Consider the following 24,861-nt stretch of genomic DNA (forward strand, 5'->3'; position numbering starts at 1 on the left):
ACAGTGTTGAGATTGCCTGCAATGACAACAAGCTCAGTCCGATGATGCTGTGACACACCGCCCCAGACCATGACAGACCCACCACCTCCGAATCGATCCCGCTACAGAGTACAGGCCTCGGTGTATCACTCATTCCTTCGACAATAAACGCGAATCTGACCATCACCCCTGGTGAGACAAAACCGCGACTCGTCAGTGAAGAGCACTTTTTGCCAGTCCTGTCTGGTCCAGCGACGGTGGGTTTGTGCCCATAGGCGACGTTGTTGCCGATGATGTCTGGTGAGGACCTGCCTTACAACAGGCCTTCAAGCCCTCAGTCCAGCCTCTCTCAGCCTATTGCGGACAGTCTGAGCACTGATGGAGGGATTGTGCGTTCCTGGTGTAACTCGGGCAGTTGTTGTTGCCATCCTGTACCTGTCCCGCAGGTGTGATGTTCAGATGTACCGATCCTGTGCAGGTGTTGTTACACGTGCTCTGCCACTGCAAGGACGATCAGCTGTCCATCCTGTCTTAGGCGTCTCACAGTACGGACATTGCAATTTATTGCCCTTACGAATTATATTTGAAAGACAAGGTCTTTTGCTGAGTTTATATTTTGCATAGCAATTGGCAAGCCTGCTCTAGCCATTCACTAGTCGGTACCAAAACATGTAACGCAAACAGACATTGTAACAAGCTATGGGCCATGACCTCCTTTATAGACAAAACATGTATACAGAAACAGCCCATAATATAGACCATTAGAGCCAAGGAGAGTACCAAGATAGATACAGATAGATCTACCAAAACAAAGACAACACCAACATAAAGTGTCTTAATAGGGCGTTGGGCCACCACGAGCTGCCAGATCAGCTGCAATCCGAATTGGCATAGATTCTAAAAGTTTCTGGAACTCTATTGGTGGGATGCGACACCATTCTTCCATGAGAAATTCCATTATAGGGTGCGTTGTTGATGGTGGCGGAAAACACCTTCTCAGGCGCCACTCCAAAATCTACCATAAATATTCAAAACACACACACACTTTAAAACCCCTATGCTCCTTTGAGACCCCTCTTTAAAAGTCACTGTGCAATGGAGTAGTCCCTTCAAAGTCACTGAGCCATCTTCTAGCCATGGTAGCTAAAAAATAAAATTACATTTCCCTAAGCATGATGGGATGTCAATTGCTTAATTAACTCAGGAACCACACCTGTGCGGAAGCACCTGCTTTCAATATACTTTGTATCCCTCATTTACTAAAGTGTTTCCTTTATTTTGGCAGTTACCTGTAAATTGCTTGGTAAACTCTGATCTACATTAGCTACCTTATTTTCCTCTTTCGGGGTCATTCGTCTGTCCCCATATGTAAACGTGTCAAGACAAAGGCCAAGGATTAATCCACTGACTACATTCTGAATAAATGGTATGGGGATGTACATATCATATAAATGATAAGGCCTCAACAGCTTTGGCACATCCTATGTCAACTAAAGCTCCTATGAACAGAAAGAGCACAGACTATAAGAGAAATAAAAACATGGCTTTTTTTGACAAACAGAAAGGGTATGGGGGTTGATCCAGTTGAGACCAAGCTACAGTAACCTCAACACGGCAGAACTCCAGTCGAGTATCTTATCGGACCTGGAGAGCTACAGATGAGTCTAAACTGTCCACTCAAAAAATAGTAAAACCAGAGCATTACTGTAGGTGAGTATGATGTTACACAGTCTGTCTGGATATATTTATCTGGATAAAACAGTGCAGAGGGGAGAGAACAGAAAGATGCATAGAAGCAGAACTCAAACTCAGGGCCTGTACCTCAATCACTCAGAACAAAGGGAATGTTTTGAGAGAACCAAATTATTTACCAGACAAAAGACATAAAATCCATAATATAAATAATTCAAAGCCTGGATAAATACTAAGGGATTTTGATTGTTAATCCCAACCCATCCTCTGCTTTTTAGAGAACGGGAATTTTTGTGAACATGATATGGTTTTGTTTTTCAAAAGGTCGTTTTTTGCTCAACAGTTTGATGAACAGTAGCACAGCAGCCTTCCCTGTAGCTCAGTTGGTAGAGCATGGTGTTTACAACGCCAGGGTTGTGGGTTTGATTCCCATGGGGGGCCAGTACACAAAAAAAAAAAAATGCATGAAATGAAATGTATGCATTCACTACTGTAAGTCGCTCTGGATAAGAGCATCTGCTAAATGACTAAAAATGTAAATGTAACATGCAGTATTGCTCTGTGTGAGTGGGCAGGAAAGTAGGTACCATCATGAGCAATGTGAGACACAGCTGGGCTTTATCATCCCCCACTAAGGTCAAAGTTCACAGTCAAAACCCAGGGTCATATTCATTAGGGCACACTGTAGAAAAAAGTTTCAAAAAAATTGTGCAAAGGAAAACATTAAGGTAGTCCATTCCTGTTTAAGTTAGTTTTTCTTCCATTTGTTGCCTAATGAAAATGACCAAGGACTAAAAGACAGTAGGGTATTTTTCCACCACCTAGAGTAGCTCAATGAGCTAAGTCTTTTACAGTTTATAGTCTTGCTGGTCTCTGGTCTTCTCTGGACTAGTTCTGTCCTGGTAATTCCTTGGGTTGATGTAGGACACCGAGAGTGGGGGTGCGCTGGTGTTTGGCGCGGCCTCAAGGGAGCTGAGCTCTGGGGCGTATGGCCGCAGGCCCAGTTGCTTGTTGTCCTTGAGTTTGCGGACCACCACGCGGCAGAAGTCCTCGCTGTGACGGTGGCAGGTGTCAAGGAGCTGGCGGACCTTGGCAGTGCGCGTGGCCCGGTTCACCACCAGCTCGTAGTCCTCGCGCATCAGGAGAGAGCACGCCAGCAGGGCATCCAGGCTCTGGTTCAGGCAGGCCTCCGTCATCTTGGAGACAATCTCCTCGCGCCGTGCCGCGATCCAGCATGCCATGGGGTTCGATGGCAGGGTGAAACCTGGGGAAAGTGGGGGCAAAGTTGTGTTGGATTTGACATTTTGAGCATTGAGATATTAAATAAATGATAGGAAAGAAGAATAGAATCAGATGTGAAAGAGACTGGGCCTCTGTAGAAAGACATAGCTGTGGAATGGGTTGGAATGGGTTGGGAGAAGGGAGTAGAGCAACAGTTGAGATAGGGGAGACAGATGGACATCTGTGGACTAGGGGAAGGAATGGTTGAGGTCAGGAGGTGAGGTCAGTTCCCCTTAAGGGAGTAATCAGGGTTGAGTATCTGGTTACCTTCTTCCTGTTGAGCATAAGATGTAAGGATTGGAGAGAAGGGGAAGTGTCTTAAGTGGGATATAAATATCTGGATGGGACAAATGTTGGGTTGTCTGATTACAGCTGTACAGAAACTTTGGGAAGAATTAAACTTGGTTAAAGCTTCTCTAGTGTCTGTGGGTTATTTACTCTGAAAAATAAGAACCTAACAGTAGGTATTAGATGAGAGGTAATATACAGTGCCTAAAGAAAGTATTCACACCAAGACTTTTTTGACAATTTAGATATGGCACAGATCTACACACAATACCCCATAATATCAAATTGGAATTTCGTTTTACATTTTTACAAATTAATAAAAAATGAAATGCTTAAATTTCTTGAGTCAATAAGTATTCAATCCCTTTGTTATGGCATGCATAAATACATTCTGGAGGAAACATGAGCTTTTTTTAATTTAACCTTTATTTCACTAGGCAAGTCAGTTAAGAACAAATTCTTATTTTACAATGACAGCCTAACCCGGCCAAACCCTCGCCTAACCCGGAAAACGTTGGGCCAATTGTGCGACGCCCTATGGGACTCCCGAACACGGCCGGTTGGGATACAGCCCGGGATCTAATCAAGGATCGAACCAGGGTCTGTATTGACACCTCTAGCACTGAGATGCAGTGCCTTAGACAGCTGTGCCACTCAGAACTAATCACATAATAAGTTGCATGGACTCACTCGTGTTCAGTAATAGTTATTAACATGACTTGAATGATTACCCAATCTCTGTACCTCACACACAATTATCTATAAGGTCCCTCAGTTAAGTAGTGAATTTCAAGCACAGATTCAACCACAAAGACCAGTTAAGTTTTCCAATGCCTCTCAAAGTAGGGCACCTATTGGTAGATGGGTAAAAAAAATAACAAAGCAGACACTGAATATCCATTTGAGCATGGTTAAGTTATTAATTACACTTTGGATGGTGTATCAATACACCGAGTCACTACAAACATTCAGGCGTCCTTCCTAACTGAGTTGCCAGAGAGGAAGGACATCGCTCAGTGATTTCACCATGAAGCCAATGGTGATTTGAAGACAGTTATAGTTTAATGGCTGTGATAGGAGAAAATGGATCAGCAACATTGTAGTTACTTCACAATTCTAGCCTAATTGACAGAGTGAAAAGGAAGCCTGTACAGAATACAAATATTCCAAAACATGCATCCTGTTTGCAACAAGACACTAATGTAATACTGCAAAAAATTTGGAAAAGCAATTTTATTTTTGTCCTGAATTTAAAGTGCTATGTTTGGGACAAATCCAATACAACACATTACTGAGTACCACTCTCCATATTTTCAAGCACAGTGATGGCTGCATCATGTTATGGGTATGCTTGTAATTGTTAAGAACTGGGGATTTTTTTCAGGATAACAAAAATAAATGAAATGGAGCGAAACAGGCAAAATCCTAGAGGAAAACCTGGTTCAGTCTGGTTTTCACCAGACACTGGAAGATTAATTCACCTTTCAGCAGGACAATAACATAAAACACAAGGCCAAATCTACATTGGCGAACGCGTCTCCTTCCTGAGCGGTATGACTGCTGCGTGGTCCAATGGTGTTTATACTTGCGTACTATTGTTTGTACAGATGAACGTGGTACCTTCAGGCATTTGGAAATTGCTCCCAAATATGAACCAAACATGTGGTGGTCTTGGCTGATTTCTTTTGATTTTCTTGTGATGTCAAGCAAAGAGGCACTGAAAAAGAAAGGAGGACCAAGGCACTCTTCATATAATTGAGTACAAAGAAATAATACAATGTTCTCTTTTTAACAGCTTTTCACATTAACCCTAATTTGAAGAGGGAGTGGTTAAAATTGATTGGACACACCTAGTAAGCAATAGTATAGACACTTTAAAGTGAAATACTGTAGCTATGTTATCATAAAAATTTAACTCCAAGCTAGAAGTATCAGAACACTTACAAAGGTAGTTCTAACCTAAAATATGTCTGGGAGAAGTGTCAAGAATAAGAAAGCAATATATTCCATAGTACACTAGAACACAGCAAAACATGCACAACAATAGTCTAAACATAGCTGAGGGCAATTGAGCAAAATGTCCACTAGATGACAGCAAATGTACCCATCACAACCCTACAAGAAGGGTGAGAAATCCATATCTTCATTTAAACCCGGGTATTTAGTGGCCTGTAGTTTGTAAATCCAAAAACTTTCCCTTTGGTTTAACTGTTTAAGACGGTCCCCTTTTCTAATAGAGGCCGGGATATGATCAATACCCATAGCTTGTAGGGAGGCAGGGTTGCCATGGTGTAAGGACTTATAGTGCCTTGCCATGGGGTAGTCTTCATTGCCTACCCGTATGGCGTACTTGTGTTCCGCTAGGCGATCTTGAAGGCGTCTCTTTGTCCGTCCAATGTAGAACACCTTGTACTGTGGACATTCCAATCTTTAGATGACATGAGTGGCTTTGCAGTTAATGAAATGCTTGACGTAATACTCCATTTTGGAAGCTGTATCAACAAAATACTTTTTCTGTGCAATATTTCTGCAATGGTTGCACTGGTTACATTTAAAAGAGCCCTTGGACTAATTTGTCCTTTAGGGTAGGACATCTCTTAAAGCTTATGACTGGTGGCTCAGGAAAGACTTGGCGTAGTAGCGTATCACTTTGGATGATTCCCCAATTATTTTTAATGATTCTTTTAATGTTCTCTGCTTCAGTGCTGTATTTTGTAACAAAATACACTCTCTCTGATGCATCACGAGGCACTCCCCTTCGCAACAAGTTCTCTCTGTCAAGTAATCCAGCCCTTATACCTGCATCTTTCAGGACCTGGACGCTGTAGCCCCGATTCAAGAAACAATTCTCCAATTCAGCAGATTTGACACTATAGTCTGTTTCCTGATCGCAAATTCTGCGGACTCTTTGGAATTGGCCATATGGAAAAAGTATTTTGTTGATACAGCTTCCAAAATGGAGTATTACGTCAAGCATTTCATTAACTGCAAAGCCACTCATGTCATCTAAAGATTGGAATGTCCACAGTGCAAGGTGTTCTACATTGGACGGACAAAGAGACGCCTTCAAGATCGCCTAGCGGAACACAAGTACGCCATACGGGTAGGCAATGAAGACTACCCCATGGCAAGGCACTACAAGTCCTTACACCATGGCAACCCTGCCTCCCTACAAGCTATGGGTATTGATCATATCCCGGCCTCTATTAGAAAAGGGGACCGTCTTAAACAGTTAAACCAAAGGGAAAGTTTTTGGATTTACAAACTACAGGCCACTAAATACCCAGGTTTAAATGAAGATATGGATTTCTCACCCTTCTTGTAGGGTTGTGATGGGTACATTTGCTGTCATCTAGTGGACATTTTGCTCAATTGCCCTCAGCTATGTTTAGACTCTTGTTGTGCATGTTTTGCTGTGTTCTAGTGTACTATGGAATATATTGCTTTCTTATTCTTGACACTTCTCCCAGACATATTTTAGGTTAGAACTACCTTTCTTAGTGTTCTCATACTTCTAGCTTGGAGTTAAATTTTTATGATAACATAGCTACAGTATTTCACTTTAAAGTGTCTATACTATTGCTTACCAGGTGTGTCCAATCAATTTTAACCACTCCCTCTTCAAATTAGGGTTAATGTGAAAAGCTGTTAAAAAGAGAACATTGTATTATTTCTTTGTACTCCCTGACGAAGGCCATGCAGCTGAAACGCGTCGGATTTTTATAAACATTGTTTCTATTGAACATGCCATACTAATAAAGGCATTTTAATCAATTATATGAAGAGTGCCTTGGTCCTCCTTTCTTTTTGATGACCAACTCACCCCTTTTACCAAAGAGCACCTTCTGTCTACCAACATTTACTATTGTGTACCTTAGTAGCGCTTCCCTTCCTCCTCTTTCTACAAAGAGGCACCGAGTTTGAAGGTAGGCCTTGAAATACATCCACAGGTACACCTCCAATTGACTAAAATGATGTCAATTAGCCTATTAGAAGCTTATAAAGCCATGACATCATTTTCTGGAATTTTCCAAGCTGTTTAAAAGGCACAGTCAACTTAGTGTATGTAAACCTCTGACCCACTGGAATTTTGGTACAGTGAATTATAAGTGAAATAATCTGTCTGTAAACAATTGTTAGAAAAATGACTTGTGTCATGCACAAAGTAGATGTCCTAACCGACTTGCCAAAACTATAGTTTGTTAACAAGAAATTTGTGGAGTGGTTGAAAAACGAGTTTTAATGACTCCAACCTAAGTGTATGTAAACTTCCGACTTCAACTGTACAGTCGTGGCCAAAAGTTTTGAGAATGACACAAATACTAATTTTCACAAAGTCTGCTACCTCAGTGTCTTTAGATATTTTTGGCAGATGTTCCTATGGAATACTGAAGTATAATTACAAGCATTTCATAAGTGTCAAAGGCTTTATTGACAATTACATGAAGTTGATGCAAAGAGTCAATATTTGCAGTGTTGACCCTTCTTTTTCAAGACCTCTGCGATCTGCCCTGGCATGCTGTCAATTAACTTCTGGGCCACATCCTGACTGATGACAGCCCATTCTTGTATAACCAATGCTTGGAGTTTGTCAGAATTATTTTTTTTTTTGTTTGTCCACCCGCCTCTTGAGGATTGACCACCAGTTCTCAATGGGATTAAGGTCTGGGGAGTTTCCTGGCCATGGACCCAAAACATTGACGTTTTGTTCCCCGAGCCACTTAGTTATCACTTTTTCCTTATGGCAAGGTGCTCCGTCATGCTGGGAAAGGCATTGTTTGCCACCAAACTAAGACAGCGCTACAGGGAGACAGGATGGACAGCTGATCATCCTCGCAGTGGCAGACCACGTGTAACAACACCTGCACAGGATCGGTACATCCGAACGTCACACCTGCGGGACAGGTAAAGGAGGGCAACAACAACTGCCCGAGTTACACCAGGAACGCCCAAAACCCTCCAGCAGTGCTCAGACTGTCCGCAATAGGCCTGTTGTAAGGCAGGTCCTCACCAGACATCACCGGCAACAACATCGCCTATGGGCACAAACCCACAGTCGCTGGACCAGACAGGACTGGCAAAAAGAGCTCTTCACTGACGAGTCACGGTTTTGGCTCACCAGGGGTGATGGTCGGATTTGCGTTTATCGTCAAAAGAATGAGCGTTACACCGAGGCCTGTACTCTGGAGCAGGATCGATTTGGAGGTGGAGGGTCCGTCATGGTCTGGGGCGGTGTGTCACAACATCATCGGACTGTGCTTGTTGTCATTACAGGCAATCTCAACACTGTGCATTACAGGGAAGACATCCTCCTCCCTCATGTGGTAGCCTTCCTGCAGGCTCATCCTGACATGACTCTTCAGCATGACAATACCACCAGCCATACTGCTCGTTCTGTGTGTGATTTCCTGCAAGACAGGAATGTCAGTGTTCTGCCATTGCCAGCAAAGAGCCCGGATCTCAATCCCATTGAGCATGTCTGGGACCTGTTGGATCGGAGGGTGAGGGCTAGGGCCATTCCCACCAGAAATGTATGGAAACTTGCAGGTGCCTTGGTGGAGGAGTGGGGTAACATCTCACAGCAAGAACTGACAAATCTGGTGCAGTCCATGAGGAGATGCACTGCAGTACTTATTGCAGCTGGTGGCCACACCAGATACTGACTGTTACTTTTGATTTTGACACCCCCCTTTGTTCAGGGACACATTATTCCATTTCGGTTAGTCACATGTCTGTGGAACTTGTTCGGTTTATGTCTCAGTTGTTGAATCTTGTTATGTTCATACAAATATTTACACATGTTAAGTTTGTTGAAAATAAACTCAGTTGACAGTGAGAGGACGTTTCTTTTTTTGATGAGTTTACATACATACTGAACAAAAATATAAACGCAACATGCAACAATTTCTAAGATTTTACTGAGTTACACTTCATAGAAGGAAATCAGTCAATTGAAATAAATGCATTAGGCCCTATTCTATGGATTTTACCTGACTGTGAAGGGGTGCAGCCATGGGTGGGCCTGGCTCCCCAGTGGGTGGGCCTATGCCCTCCCCGCCAATCAGAATTAGATTCTCCACAAAAGGCTTTTATTACAGACAGAAATACTCCTCAGCAACCACCCATCCCCCTCAGATGATCCCACAGGTGAAGAAGCTGGATGTGGAGGTCCTGGGCTGGCGTGGTTACATGTGGTCTGTGGTTGTGAGACCGGTAGGAAGTACTGCCAAATTCTCTAAAATGACGTTGGAGGTAGAAAGTTCTATTCTCTGGAAACAGCTCTGGTGGACATTCCTGCAGTTATGCCAATTCCTGCATGCCAATTGCACGCTCCCTCAAAACTTGAGACATCTGTGGCATTGTGTTGTGTGACGAAACTACACAAATTAAAGTGACATTTTATTGTCCTCAGCACAAGGTGCACCTGTGTAACGATCATGCGATTTAATCAGCTTCTTGATATGTCACATCTGTCAAGTGGACGGATTATCTTGGCAAAGGAGAAATGCTCACTAATAGGGATATAAACCAATTTGTGCACAACATTTGAAAGAAATAAGCTTTTTGTGTGTATTTTGTGCGTAGATTTTTTATTTTAGCTCATGAAACATGGGACCAACACTTTACATGTTGCGTTTATATTTTTGTTCAGTGTATTTCTTAATTCCAGTCTTCTACTTTTAGATTTGTGTGTATTGTTCTGAATTGAATTTGGGGCGGCAGCGTAGCCTAGTGGTTAGAGCGTTCGAATCCCCGAGCTGACAAGGTACAAATCTGTCGTTCTGCCCCTGAACAAGGCAGTTAACCCACTGTTCCTAGGCCGTCATTGAAAATAAGATTTTGTTTTTAACTGACTTGCGAGTTAAATAAAGGTCAAAATAAAAAACATTTTAGATATTACTGTACTGTTGGAGCTAGAAACACAAGCATTTTCCTACACCTGCAATAACATCAACTAAATGTGTATACAAAAAAAAAATATATTTGTTTAAGATTTTCTACAAAGTATTGACTCAGGGGTGTGAATACTTATGTAAGTGAGATCTCAGTATTTTAGATTCAATAAATTTGCAAAAATGTTGAAAAACATTTTTCACGTTGTCATTATGGGGTATTGTGGATTAAATCTATTTAATACACTTTGAACTCAGGCTGTAACACAACAAAATGGTGAATAACTCAAGGGATATGAATACTTTCTGAAGGCACTGTGGGTAGAGTGAGACTAGGAGGGTGTAATGTTAGTCATGTTGTGGTTTGGTTGTGAACTTCTATTACCTGGCTGTGGTTGGTATGGCTGTGGCTTCAGGGTGAGGTTGTCCAGGTGCGTCACACACTCTGTCTCTGGCAGGCCCGGTTTGAGGGGAATATTGAGGTTATCCAGGGGCCTGGCACTCTGGGGGTAGTCGTTGAGGTTGTTGTCCTCTAGGGTCTGCTTTCTGACGGGCTCCAGGTTGTGGGACATGAACGACGTGGGGGATACTTCTAGGAGGGATGAGAAGGAGGGGTTGTGGGAAGGGGAGACGAGGAGAGATGGGTGTCAATCAGAGGCGGCTCCTCCAGGGAAGAAGAGGAGGATATTTCTCCTCATTCATTTGAGGAAAGATTTATCTTTTCAAAGTCTTTTCAAAAGAGAAGAGTATACAACGCAGCAACAGACTAGTACTCAGGAAACTCTTCAGCAGTCATTTGCAGCTGTCAATCACAGTACATGAAAGGAGGTAGGCTTACCTTTAAAAGGTGGAGCATTGGTGCTAGTGAGGGAGCTCGGTCGGGAGATGTCCGTGTCCTGGGAGGAGCAAGACCCAGAGCCGGAGGTGGAGCTTCCCTATGGCAGTGAGAGAAGGACGGTATGAAAATCTGGATACCGCTCCAATCTACTACACCTTCCTAATATTGAGTTGTTCCCCCTTTTGCTCTCAGAACAGCCTCAATTTGTTCTGGCATTGACTCTACAAGGTGTTGAAAGCGTTCCATAGGGATGCTGGCCCAAGTTGACTCAAATGCTCACAATTGTGTCAAGTTGTGTGGATGTCCTTTTGATGGGGGACCATTCTTGATACACACGGACAACTGTTGAGCGTGAAAAACCCAGCAGCGTTGTAGTTCTTGACACACTCAAACCGGTGCGTCTGGCACCTACTACCATGTCCCGTTCAAAGGCACTTAAATATTTTGTCTTGCCTATTCACCCTCTGAATGGCACACATACACAATCCATTTCTCAATTGTCTTAAGGCTTAAAAGTATTATTTTATCCTGCCTCCACCCCTTCATCTACACCGATTGAAGTGGATTTAACAAGTGACATCAATAAGGAATCATAGCTTTCACCTGGATTCACCTTGTCAATCTGTTGAATTTGAGATTTGATTAAACAAATGTTATTTGGCCTTGTTTCAATGTTGATAGTGCAATGGAATGTTTGAATCAATGTCATTGTTTCAATGTCATGCCATCAACCTAAATAAAAACGTATATTGAAATAAAAGGAGAAGCCACAGTCCAACGATCCCTGCCTGAACAGTGACTCCTACTGTTATGAGGGGTAATGCATTTCAGTTAGAATTGGTCTACCATCCAGGAGTGTACAGATGCCTACCTCTATAAAAACCTGCTTAGCGTTGGTAACAAACAAGCTGTGTATGTTTCGGTCTTAGCTATCATGTCAACACATTCAGACATTGATCAGCTTCCATATTCATTTGCATAGTCTACCTAAATAGCACTGAATAGTTGAAAGTAACAAACTTTTCTTACACAAGCTGTATGTAAATTCAGAGTGAGTTTGGGTTTATGTAGGCCACATTGACATCTGATTTGTCCAACAAAGGGCACCATCATTTTATCGAGTAGCTAGGTATACTGTCATTCATCCATGGTTGACTGGATATTTGGAAGTTTAGAAGTAGTTACCATTAGCCCTATAAATAGGATGCCAAATATATGATATTAATAATACACTTTTACCTTTTGATATTGTCTTGTATATGAAGGATGTTGGTTGATTTCACATTTTATCTACAAGTTATTAACATGTTGGATTCACATCTCCATCTCAATCAAAATAATGAAGTTGAAGAATATGAATAAATCAAATCAAACTTCATTTGAAGTGCATTTAAAGTTTGATTTAGTGCCATTTAGTACATTTTGTTACATTACAGTCTTATTCTAAAATGGATGAAATTTTTTTTTTTTTTTGCAAATGTATTAAAAATAAAAAACGGAAATATCACATTTACATAAGTATTCAGACGCTTTACTCAGTACTTTGTTGAAGCACCGTTGGCAGCGATTACAGCCTCGAGTCTTCTTGGGTATGACGCTACAAGCTTGGCACACCTGTATTTGGGGAGTTTCTCCCATTCTTCTCTGCAGATCCTCTCAAGCTCTGTCAGGTTGGATGTGGAGCGTTGCTGCACTATTTTCTACATTGTAACACATATGGAATCATGTAGTAACCAAAAAGGTGTTAAACAAATCAAAATATTTTTTATATTTGAGATTCTTTAAAGTAGCCACCCTTTGCCTTGATGACAGCTTTGCACACTCTTGGCATTCTCTCAACCAGCTTCCATCAGGTAGTCACCTGGAATGCATTTCAATTAACAGGTGTGCCTTGTTAAAAGTTAATTTGTGGAATTTCTTAACTTCTTAATGCGTTAAAGCCAATCAGTTGTGTTGTGACAAGGTAGGGGGGTATACAGAAGATCGCCCTATTTGGTAAAAGACCAAGTCCATATTATGGCAAGAAAAGCTCAAATAAGCAAAGAGAAACGACAGTCCATCATTACTTTAAGACATGAAGGTCAGTCAATTCGGAAAATTTCAAGAACTTTGAAAGTCTCTTCAAGTGCAGTCGCAAAAACCATCAAGCGCTATCTTTGTAGTGCATTGACTGCTTTCAGAATATGTTTCCCTCCTATGGCTCTCACAACTTGAATGCGCCTCGAGAGGAATATTTATCTCGCATAAAACACACAACCTCAAGCCGACTAGGTAAACTATTCTACTATGGTGTTGTCTGATGTTCTTTTAACAATGTTACATGGCAAAAATAATAGCACTGGAAAGTTATATCCTGAGTGATAAAGTAGAGGCTTATCCAGCAGCTACAGTACGCTACATACAGCTGTCTGAGTTGAGCGCTGCTGTGAAGTACATTATAAACTATTTAATTCCCTTCATCTGAACATTGGAGTTTCAGCAACAATCATGCATGTCAGTGGTATGCACACTGCATAACTGAGAAAATCTCATATTTGAGAATACATTTGTATTCTGTCTGCATTAAGCTGCGTCATCTCCAAACACACCCAGCCCCCCCCCCCCCCCGCCCCGCCCTCCAAGAGATTTTTATTGATCTACACCGATCTCAAAAACGACCTCTCCAGAATCTATATGACGGAAATCCATTGCAGTGACAGAACTTTATCCCCGTGAATGGTGCTGTTTTAAAAGGTCAGTGTACTCACTTGCCAGGGACTGGGGTTGTCCTTCAGAATGTTTAAAGACTTCTCCTCCCTCCCCTTCTCACCCGCCACAGGTGTGGCAGAGTAACAGCCTGCCCTCCTCATCAGCTAGAGAGACAATATGATATATGATGCCACAAACAGATGCAAATCACTGGGCGCATTTTCTTCCCACCTCTAGTGTTGAAGAATAAAGCAAAAGGAGGGGGGTGCCGGATTATTTCTACCTAAACGTCAAGTCATCCATTTGTCTCTCTGTTCCGTCATTTGTCGAGTCATCTATTTCGAGCCGTATCACGAATCACGACGCTGCAAACCCTGGTCGGGTCGGATGTCATCAGATTTGTGCAACAAAAACCTTTTCGCAATACACACATACAGCGTTACTTGAGTCATACTGAATGACTTGGAACTCTGTATGTATATTGGCAAACGTATTTGCACTGCCAAACATATCCTGCCAAATTGTTTTCCTTGTGACCTGTGTCCTGTGCAGTCTCGCACTGACTGACCTTTGACTTCTTGACTTCCAGCACGGCCTCCAGGATGTCGATTTCATCAAACCTCCTCAGCATTGGCTCCAGCTCTATCACACACACTGCACAAGACAGGGAGAGGTGCTTATGGCTTTGTAGCTTTCAGGGTCAAATGTATACTTGCAACACACACATAGATAATACATTGATGTCAATGGAATAATTGTTCGAAACATTGCGTTAGACATGTTGATCAAGGAAGGTTTCAGCTCCAAGTAACAAGGTAAGGTGACAGATCCAGAATCAGCCAGAACCTTAACTAACCCTTTGGGTTAGGAAAGCACAAAACTGATCTGAGATCTGTGTCTAGGGGCAACTTCATCCTACGTTAAGGTAATGAGTTGGAGGTCATGGCTCTTACAAATGAGTTGAGGTCAAAGGTTAGAGCTTGCAAGCTAAAATATGATTTGAACGACGCAGCAACACCGATCAGCAGCATCAGCTTGTTGGCCTGCCCAGGTTCCTAGAGGGAAGTGGACTGGGTGTGAGGGGATGGAGAGACTCGGACTACTGCCGAGGTGTGGTGGTCTTACTGCCGCCGAAGCATCACCCAGGTGGGTGCTACACTTCTTGTGGTGGACGATCCAGCCTAACTACAAAGGAAGAGCTGTGAGCGTCGAAGACGACGAGGTGCCCGATGAAGAGCTCTGGGACCTGTCTGTCAGATGTTCTCTAGCTCCCTGCCTGGCTGCACCATCAATGCTCTCTCCCCTCAAGATACTACTTTTCCGAACTGCATCTGAAGTTGTGGAAGACCATCGGCCAAGAACTCCCTTTTTTGATTTAAGCGACTTTGAGATTCTACTTGTAATGAAAAACGCTATATAAAATAAATATATTATTATTATTATGTCTCTTACTGAGAAAGCAGGGCCGTTCGTCAGGGTTGGCGGTCCAGCCGCAGGTCATGAGGTTGATGAGTGTCTCCCTGCTGGGGATGTCCCCTGGCAGACAGTCCAGGCCTATGTCGGGACGTATCCCACGCAGAACGCTGAACATGACCTGCATGGGGTTGGTCGCCTCTGTACAGAAAACATACCAATTCTCAGTCAGTGTTTTAGTTCGGAATGAAGATTTAATATCACTTGAGGCTGGAAATCCCACCAACTATATTTGGTCTTTGTTTTTCCTTTTTTCGAGCAGGTAGAGGACCAGAAACGACAACTCATGAGTTTGGTATACGTCACAGATTACAAACACTATTGAGGTCATGTGGCTAATCTATATGTATGGAAGCATATAGCTGACAAAATTCATTCTGAATGAAGCTACAGTATATGCTTCCACAAAAGTGAGGTCATTAACATCCATGATTCTTATACAGAACTAACGTTGGCAAATGCAATGCATTCTAACAGTAAAGAAAGCATCTACACAATGAATTACCTTCAAATGGTATCCTCCTGGACAGCACCTCCCACATAATGATAGCGTAACTAAAAAACAGGAACATAAAGAAAAACAGGAACATCACGAAAAACAGTCTGATTTGGCCCACAGTTAGAATAGCAGCCTCTGGGGACAAAAAAAACAAACACTTATTTCAGATGAGTTGGCATTTCCCTTAAAGGGAGGAAGTCACAAATTTAATTTCCTCAGTCTTACACCAACACATTTTCCAGTGACAAAATGACTCAGTCATAATGACAGCTGTTCATGTCCCAAAAGCCCCAGTGAATGTAAATCAGAGGTTAGGGGAAGTTGAAGGGCTAGTGTCATATCTTTTTTCTACATTTCCTTTTTGACATATTCGCTCTAACAGAGGATTCATTTAAGGGGGTGTTCATCTAGAAAGGGCAAGCTCCCTATAGTCAATTACTGAGATGAAATTGGAGCTTAGCACAAAGTACCTCACTGTTTGCTCCGTGAAGAATGTGGTCTGATTTACCATAGGCTAGTTTAGACTGCCTTGAAGTTTTACAGTAGGCTACATAATAAACGTGCCTTGAAGTTTTACCATAGGCTACATAATAAACGTGCCTTGAAGTTTTACCGTAGGCTACATAATAAATGTGCCTTCAAGTTTTACCATAGGCTAAATAATAAACGTGCCTTGCAGTACAGAGACTTCTCTTAAAAAGTTATGTCAAAAATCCCTAGCTGGCTGACACACTTCTGCTCCTCTCCCTTTAAAAACATGTGCTGAGAATGTTGTAGTTGTGTTGTAAAGTGGTGGATCACCACAAAAAGACTGCTCAACTTCCAGAGAAACATCTTTTCGATTCAAATTTCACCCACATTTCAAATTGCGTTTCACTCTCATAGGCTTTGGTTATTGTCAGTCATTATTACTGATTTTGTTTTATTTTTATTATTAAAAAAATTCATTGAGTAGATCTGGGTAGGTTTTATATTACACATGGAATCATGAAGGCACCTTTAAGACAGTGGTCTGAAGAAATGTTAATATTCTTCCTCGGTAACCCGGATGTCATATCACTTCGTACTTTAGCCTAGTGCTCAGTTTTTCATTGTCATGCCAGAGATACTCTGTAAAGCACAAAGAGATCTGTCAACATAGCTATAACTCAAACTCTGCTTCTGGTTGGCTGTTTAGCCTTCAGGCTCACCTGTAGATGTCGTGTTTGACGACTGCACAGCGGCTCTTGGAGGGTTCATACTCCTCTGGGGGCATGTAGATGATGGTGCCCCCCATCTCAGGTGGCTTGGATCCCGAGCATTTACTTATCGACAGCTGGCGCCACTTAGACAGGCCAAAGTCTGCTATCTGGACAGACATTTACATGACATTTTAGTCATTTAGCAGATGCTCCTACCCAGAGAGACTTACAGTTAGTGCATTCATCTTAAGATAGCTAGGTGAGACAACCACGTATCAGAGTCGTAGCCCTAGGTACATGTTTCCTCAATAAAGATGTTGTCAACAAAGTTAGTACTGGTAGGAAAAGACAAGTGTAAACTTATGGGAATAAGACAGATGCCTTATTTAAAGATACTCTTTGAAGAGGTAGGGTTTCAGACGTTTCCAGAAGATGGGCATAGACTCTGCTATCCTAGCATCAGATGGAAACTGGTTATACCATTGGGATGCCAGGACAGAGAAGAGAAGAGCTTGGACGGGGCTGAACGGGAGCTGCCCTCCTGTAGGGGTGGATGGGCCAAGAGACCAGAGGTGGCAGAAGAGTACTCGGGTTGGGGTGTAGACAACAATGACAACAAGCTGTTGGAGAGCTGGGTCGTGTTCAGTAGGGCACACGTAAACAAACTTTTTTGCAGTGAAAAGTGAAAATCAATGTTCTTATTGGACATGTAGTCCAAGTAGTACCTCCCCGTTTCGCTCAACGTTTTCTCCCTACAGAACACAACCCTGGACTTCCAAAAAGACACTGACAATCAGACTAACTAAATATGTAGGTCTACGTTAGGGGTCTCCAACCTTTTCTAGCATGAGATCTACTTTTAAAATGATAAAACATGTTCCGAGCTACTTATTATTTTTCGCTTTTCCCGCTCAAAATTACAATTGTTCATTGAGAAAGAATGAAATTCAATATTCTGAGCCCATGTAATGCTTAAATCACATCAGGAGACCATTTTTGAGGCCTGGAAGAATAGCTAACAAATTTTGATTTGAGTGTAATACCCCATTTAATTGCGCATTTTGCGAGAGAGGAATGTGCTGGTATAGCAATGTTTTTTCCTGCTGCATATGTCATGACAGAGTTTGCAAATAAAAGCCCACCTGATTGATACAAATAAGCATGATATAATTCTGCCAGGTAAACCTACTTTTCAGTTAACATTTAATTGAGGAGAGAAAGTCTTTCTGTCTACCCAGAAGACAATCATCATTATCGCTAACTGTCTACACAAAGTGAATAATAGACAAACACGCGCACAACACAGACTTACATGCTGACCAGACCGCTCGCATGCAGGTTGATTTTGTCCACCCACACCAGACGCGATCAGGACACGCAGGTTGAAATATTAAAACAAACTCTGAACCAACTATATTAATTTGGGGACAGGTCGAAATGCATTAAACATTTATGGCAATTTAGCTAGCTAGCTTGCTGCTGCTAGCTAATTTGTCCTGGGATATAAGCATAGAGTTCATATCTACTCCGACAATTAATCCACAGATAAAAGGGTAAAAGTTTGTTTTGTGTAAACTCTCCTCCTTCAGGCTTCTTCTTCTTTGGACTTTATATGGTGGTTGGCAACCAACTTTAAGGTGCATTACCACTACCAACTGGTATGGAGTGTGGACCTCAGTTCATCTTTAAAATCACCCACGTGGGTATATGCTCCTAAAAACCAATGAGGAGATGCTACGCAGACGGTCGTTGACACGCGAGCAGTGTGGGTGCAATGATTGAATAACATGTATGTGTAAATGCACCTGCGACCCGAGCGGTGTGGTCAGCATATTACAGGGGCAATATTGCTAGAAATGAATTGCCAGATATTGTGTTACGTTTGACTTTTAAGCCAATTGTGGCTAACTAGGGCTGCAACAATGTCAATGTGAATTTGATTTAATATTAGCCCGGGAGCGTGAGGTGTCTGATACTTGTGAGATTAATATGACAGTTACGGTGGAACATGTGAAAAATACATTCACTTTCAGAATTGTTTGGCAAGCTACTCATACCGTAGGGGGCTGCAAGCTACTGGTAGCTCGCGATCAACCTGCTAGAGACCACTGGCCTAGGGTATTTGTCAGTGACATTGGAAAGTGGAGTTTGTACACAACCTAATTAAATCTGGGCCAAGTTAAAAAGACACATTAGACAACTAGCATGAAAATAACAACAAATTAAGATCCGATTGGTTGATGCAGGATGGTTGCTTTGGATAATGGAGTGCTGATTCTTTCATATTCTAACCCTCTCTCCTGACCCCCACTGGCTTTCGCCGACTGGTTGAGCACCGGTTCAGATGTTGTTCTACCGGACTTACACAGTAATAGAGTCACTGCTATTAGCTTCACGATTTACATTTGGACCAGCGATATCTGCCCCATGAGCATGCCGAGTCGGACAGCACAGTGGGTCGTCTAGGATTTTGTACTGAGGTAAGTCGTATTGCACGCTCATGAATGTGCTGGTTGTCATACCGCTGCTGCCATTTCAATGGCATTTGAGAACATGTTTGAAACATGATCACACTAGCTAGCTCCATTCGAACAACTGACTCGAGAAATAAGCTCATCAACTGCGCCTGCAGCAGACGTGATACCCTCTGTCATGGCATTGAAACGCCTGCTCAACAAAACTGCAGACAGGCTGTGAACAAGCGATTCGGTCGCACTCTCTTTACTGTGTCGCCACCATGCTCGATGCTATGTACAAGGACCACTACTTCGATGCAGACAAGAAACAGGGTTTACGTGAAATGTTACATACACAGCTGGACAAGATGGAAACGGACAAAGTGACAGTGCGCACCGAGGAAGAGAGGCCACGGACAGACAGAGCTGAAACTTCATCATGTAAAGCAGTGAAATCCTGGTTGAGAATGAAACGACTGAACAAATGAAACAGCACAGAAAGTAAGTGAAAGAAATAAGTTTTGATTATGTTTTACTGGTAAATGAGGACATACAGTTGAAGTTGGAAGTTTACATACACCTTAGCCAAATACATTTAAACTCACTTTTTCACAATTACAGACGTTTAATCCTAGTAAAAATTCCCTGTCTTAGGTCAGTTAGGATCACCACTTTATTTTAAGAATGTGAAATGTCAGAATAATAGAGAGTGTCACGTTTTGACCAGTAAAGGGGTCATTTGTTATTGTAGTTTGGTCAGGACGTGGCAGGGGGTGTTTGTTTTATGTGGTTCAGGGTGTGTGTTTATTTAGAGGGGTGTTTGGTTTGAGTATTACGGGGTTTTTGGGTTATGTTCTATGTGTCGTATTCTAGGTTCCAACTATGTTGTGTATTTCTTTGTGTTGGCCTGGTATGGCTCTCAATCAGGAACAGCTGTACATTGTTGTTGCAGATTGAGAGTCATACTTAGGTAGCCTGTTTTCACCTGTTCCTTTGTTGTATTTGTGCACTGCTATGTTTAGCCTGCAGAACTGGTAGCTGTCGTTCGTGGTTTCATTTTGTTGTTTTTGTGTGGTGTTCGTACCCGCTGCATTTTGGTACACTTCCTACGACGGCCGTTACAGAGAATGATTTATTTCAGGTTTTATTTCTTTCATCACATTCCCAATGGGTCAGAAGTTTACATACACTCAATTAGCATTTTGGACATTGCCTTTAAATTGTTTAACTTGGGTCAAATGTTTCGGCTAGCCTTCCACAAGCTTCCCACAATAAGTTGGGTGAATTTTGGCCCATTCCTCCTGACAAAGCTGGTGTAACTGAGTCACATGCTTTTTCAGTTCTGCCCACAAATTTTCTATAGGATTTGTGATGGCCACTCCAATACCTTCACTTTGTTGTCCTTAAGCCATTTTGCCACAACTTTGGAAGTATGCTTGGGGTCATTGTCCATTTGGAAGACCCATTTGCGACCAAGCTTTAACTTCCTGACGGATGTCTTGAGATGTTGCTTCAATATATGCACATCATTTTCCTACCTCATGATGCCATCTATTTTGTGAAGTTCACCAGTCCCTCCTGCAGTAAAGCACCCCCACAACATGATGCTGCCACCCCTGTGCTTCAGGGTTGGGATGGTGTTCTTCGGCTTGCTAGCCTCCCCCCTTTTCCTTCAAACATAAGTCATACTTAGGTATGACTTATGGTCATTATAGCCAAACAGTTCTATTTTTGTTTCATCAGACCAGAGGACATTTCTCCAAAAAGTATGATCTTCGTCCCCATGTGCTGTTGCAAACCGTAGGCTGGCTATTTTATGGCGGTTTTGGAGCAGTGGCTACTTCCTTGCTGAGCGGTCGATATAGGACTCGTTTTACTGTGGATATAGATACTTTTGTACCTGTTTCCTCCAGCATCTTCACATGGTCCTTTGCTGTTGTTCTGGGATTGATTTGCACTTTTCGCACCAAAGTACATTCATCTCTAGGAGACAAAACGCTTCTCCTTCCTGAGCGGTATGACGGCTGCGTGGTCCCATGGTGTTTATACTTGCGTACTATTGTTTGTACAGATGAACATGGTACCTTCAAGTATTTGGAAATTGTTCCCAAGGATGAACCAGACTTGTGGAGGTCAACAATTTATTTTCTGGGGTCTTGGCTGATTTCTTTTGATTTTCCCATGATGTCAAGCAAAGAGGCAATGAGTTTGAAGGTAGGCCTTGAAATACATCCACAGGTACACCTCCAATTGACTCAAATGATGTGAATTAGCCTATCAGAAGCTTCTAAAGCCATGACATTTTCTGGAATTTTCCAAGCTGTTTAAAGACAGTCAACTTAGTGTATGTAAACTTCTGACCCACTGGAATTGTGATACAGTGAATTATAAGTGAAATAATCTGTCTGTAAACAATTGTTGGAAAGATTACTTGTGTCATGCACAAAGTAGATGTCCTAACCGGCTTGCCAAAACTATAGTTTGTTAACAAGAAATTTGTGGAGTGGTTGAAAAACGAGTTTTAATGACTCCAACCTAAGTGTATGTAAACTTCTGACTTCCACTGTATGTAAATACCAACAAAATAACTTTTTGGCCAGCGTGGTGTGCGTGTGTAACCTTTATTTAACTAGGCAAGTCAGTTAAGAACAAATTCTAATTTACAATGACAGCCTACCCGGGGCCAAACCTGGACGACGCTGGGCCAATTGTGCGCTGCCCTATGGGATTCCCAATCACGGCCGGATGTGATACAGCCTGGATTCAAACCAGGGACTGTAGTGACACCTCTTGCACTGAGATGCAGTGCCTTAGACCGCTGTGTCCGTGTGTGTGTGTGTGTGTGTGTTAACTATTTAACTGTACTAGAATGCTTAAAAGGCCACAAAAAATGTAAATAACGGTTATCAGTTTTTTTGGCAAGGAAAATATCGGATTATCGGTATCGGTGCGTCACTAATTGAAACCATGAAGACAACTCATACTAAATGTAATTTTAAAATGTAACAAATTGCCTTTGCAAACAGGGATTCAGAAGACTTTATAATGTGAGTCCAAGCTTAGTAAGACTGAGGTTGACACACACACACACACACACACACACACCTTGACATGAAACTCTCCATCCAGCAGAATGTTCTGTGTCTTGAGGTCGTGGTGCATGAGGGGTGGGGTCATGTTGTGTAGGAAGTTCACCCCCAGAGCTATCTCGTACAGGACACGCAGCCTCAACGACCAGGCCAGCAGGGGGTAAAGGTTATTCTACAGAGTGTGGGAGGAGAGAAGGGGGAAAGAATACATTTGAAAAAAAGTCTACACAGAAGGTAGAGTGGAAATAGTAGGGAGAGGAAGAGAAAGTGAAGCAGAATGTATTGGTTCGAAAATTCGTCATTGGCTTTGATTCTACAGTGAAGAGGCGACTCCGGGATGCTGGCCTTCTAGGCAGAATTGCAAAGAAAAAGCCATATCTCAGACTGGCCAATAAAAATAAAAGATAAGATGGGCAAAAGAACACAGACACTAGACAGAAGAACTCTGCCTCGAAGGCCAGCATCCCGGAGTGGCCTCTTCATTGTTGACCTTGAGACTGGTGTTTTGCGGGTACTATTTAATGAAGCTGCCAGTTGAGGATTTGTGAGGTATCTGTTTCACAAACTAGACACTCTAATGTACTTGTCCTCTTGCTCAGTTGTGCACCGGGGCCTCCCACTGTTCTGTGTAGGGAGTAGTACACAGCGTTGTACGAGATCTTCAGTTTCTTGGCAATTTCTTGCATGGAATAGCCTTCATTTCTCAGAACAAGAATAGACTGATGAGTTTCAGAAGAAAGTTAATTGTTTCTGGCCATTTTGAGCCTGTAATCAAACCCACAAATGCTGATGCTCCAGATACTCAACTGGTCTAAAGAAGGCCAGTTTTATTGCTTCTTTAAAATCAGCACAACAGTTTTCAGCTGTGCTAACATAATTGCGTGACCGTGATGGTATGAGGGACAGCTTGGGAATTTAGCCAGGACACCGGGGTTAACACCCCTACTCTTACGATAAGTACCATGGGATCTTTAGTGACCACAGAGAGTCAGGGCACCTGTTTAACATCCCATCCAAAAGACCTAAGGAAAGAGTGCCTCCTACTGGCCCTCCAACACCACTTCCAGCAGCATCTGGTCTCCCATCTAGGGACCAACCAGGACCAACCCTGCTTAGCTTCAGAAGCAAGCCAGCAGTGGGATGCAGGGTGGTATGCTGCTGGCTGCTTCAGTGGCTGCTTCTTCATTGAAAATGATAGTGTGGAACTCAGACTATAACTGTTTGAAACAGTTGGAGAAATAATTCCGCCCCATAGACTGATATGGCAAGAGACTCAGTCCCAACTCCCTTGTTTATACATGTACACTGTTCTTACTAAGTGTATGTAGGCCTACATCGTGAAGCAGCTGATCCAGAGAGCCATTGCTCATGTACTCGGTGACGATGCAGAAGAACTCAGGCTCATTGCACACGCCAAAGATCTGGATGATGTAGTTGAATCTGGCCTTGTGGAGCACTTCCGCCTCTTTCAGCAGGCAATTCCTCTCCCTGCAAACACAGTCAGATAAGCTTTTGGCATTACTGTCATGGTGTCATGATGGCACAAGGATTAATTTTCCTATTGCTTTCTCATGTGTATAGAGAAAGTACGTTCGAGTGATATAAAAACTATTTATTTCAGTCTCCCATTCATAGGGGCATGCATGAGAAGAAATCAAGGTTACTACCACTCTGTTGCTGTTACTGATTGTTGACATAGCGTCATTGTCTGTCCAAAATGTAAACAGCAGCAGCATTCTGTACGGCAATCACAGGGGCCTCTGGATACATTAATCAACATCTAATTTGAGTAGGCAATGACTGATTCTAGCCAGATAAAACCTAATGGCATAGTCCTACTTCATCTGGTAGAATGATTTGAACAAAAATACCTTTCGCCAACAGGAGAATCCAATTTCAGGCACTTGATGGCAACGGTGGTCCGCCAATCGGAATGCTGTGCCTTGAACACGCTTCCGAACCCACCTTTGCTCAGGTAATGCAAGTCCGTCAGCTTTTGATAGGGGATCACGGGTAGAGTGCTCGTGAGACTACAAAGGTTCACACAGCCCATGTGGTGCTGCTCCATAATTATTGTAAGACTAGAAAAAAGGAACTCTTTAAAAGGCTTGTCCTTTGCCTAAAAGAGAAAGGGGAATTGGGGGTTCCTGTTCCCGACGAAACGAAAAAAAAAAACATGGTGGAGTGACAGAGCAAAGCATCGATTAATAAATTCTCCATTCAGAGTAGGTACAATAGCCATCCCACTTTATTACGTTTGACTCGCAGGCTCGCACTGCCAGTGTCCATGAATGTAGACGTCGAAAAATGTGTGGCTTGAATAGTTGATAGAAAATGTACAGGCTGTCCACCTCTGTCAATGTGTCAATCTCTCTAGCGAGTAACGTTAAGGTCCAACAACCTCACCACACCAACAACAAACAAAAAACGGCGACTAATGCTGAGTTCATGAGCTAGTCGAAACTAGGAAACTCTGACATTTCCGACATGCTAACTGGTTGTAG

The 24,861-nt window shown here is 42.5% G+C and overlaps 1 protein-coding gene and 1 non-coding gene across 2 annotated transcripts; one reads left to right on the top strand and one right to left on the bottom strand.

Moving 5' to 3' along the window:
• Positions 1 to 357: 357 nt before the first annotated feature.
• On the bottom strand, positions 358 to 24,861 carry LOC106568754 (receptor-interacting serine/threonine-protein kinase 2). The gene is made up of 10 exons (XM_014139383.2): positions 24,229 to 24,861; positions 23,692 to 23,845; positions 22,374 to 22,529; positions 16,822 to 16,979; positions 15,638 to 15,687; positions 15,112 to 15,273; positions 14,228 to 14,313; positions 10,972 to 11,068; positions 10,519 to 10,725; positions 358 to 2,935 (listed from the first exon to the last, which is right to left on the bottom strand). The coding sequence occupies exons 1-10, from the start codon at positions 24,423 to 24,425 to the stop codon at positions 2,520 to 2,522; spliced, it is 1,683 nt and encodes a 560-aa protein (XP_013994858.1). The 5' UTR covers positions 24,426 to 24,861; the 3' UTR covers positions 358 to 2,519.
• Positions 2,037 to 2,112, top strand: trnav-uac (transfer RNA valine (anticodon UAC)). Its single transcript has one exon. It is a non-coding gene; the product is annotated as a tRNA-Val (tRNA).

The sequence above is a fragment of the Salmo salar genome, chromosome ssa14 (assembly GCF_905237065.1).
Source record: "Salmo salar chromosome ssa14, Ssal_v3.1, whole genome shotgun sequence".
Classification (NCBI taxonomy): Eukaryota; Metazoa; Chordata; class Actinopteri; order Salmoniformes; family Salmonidae; genus Salmo; species Salmo salar.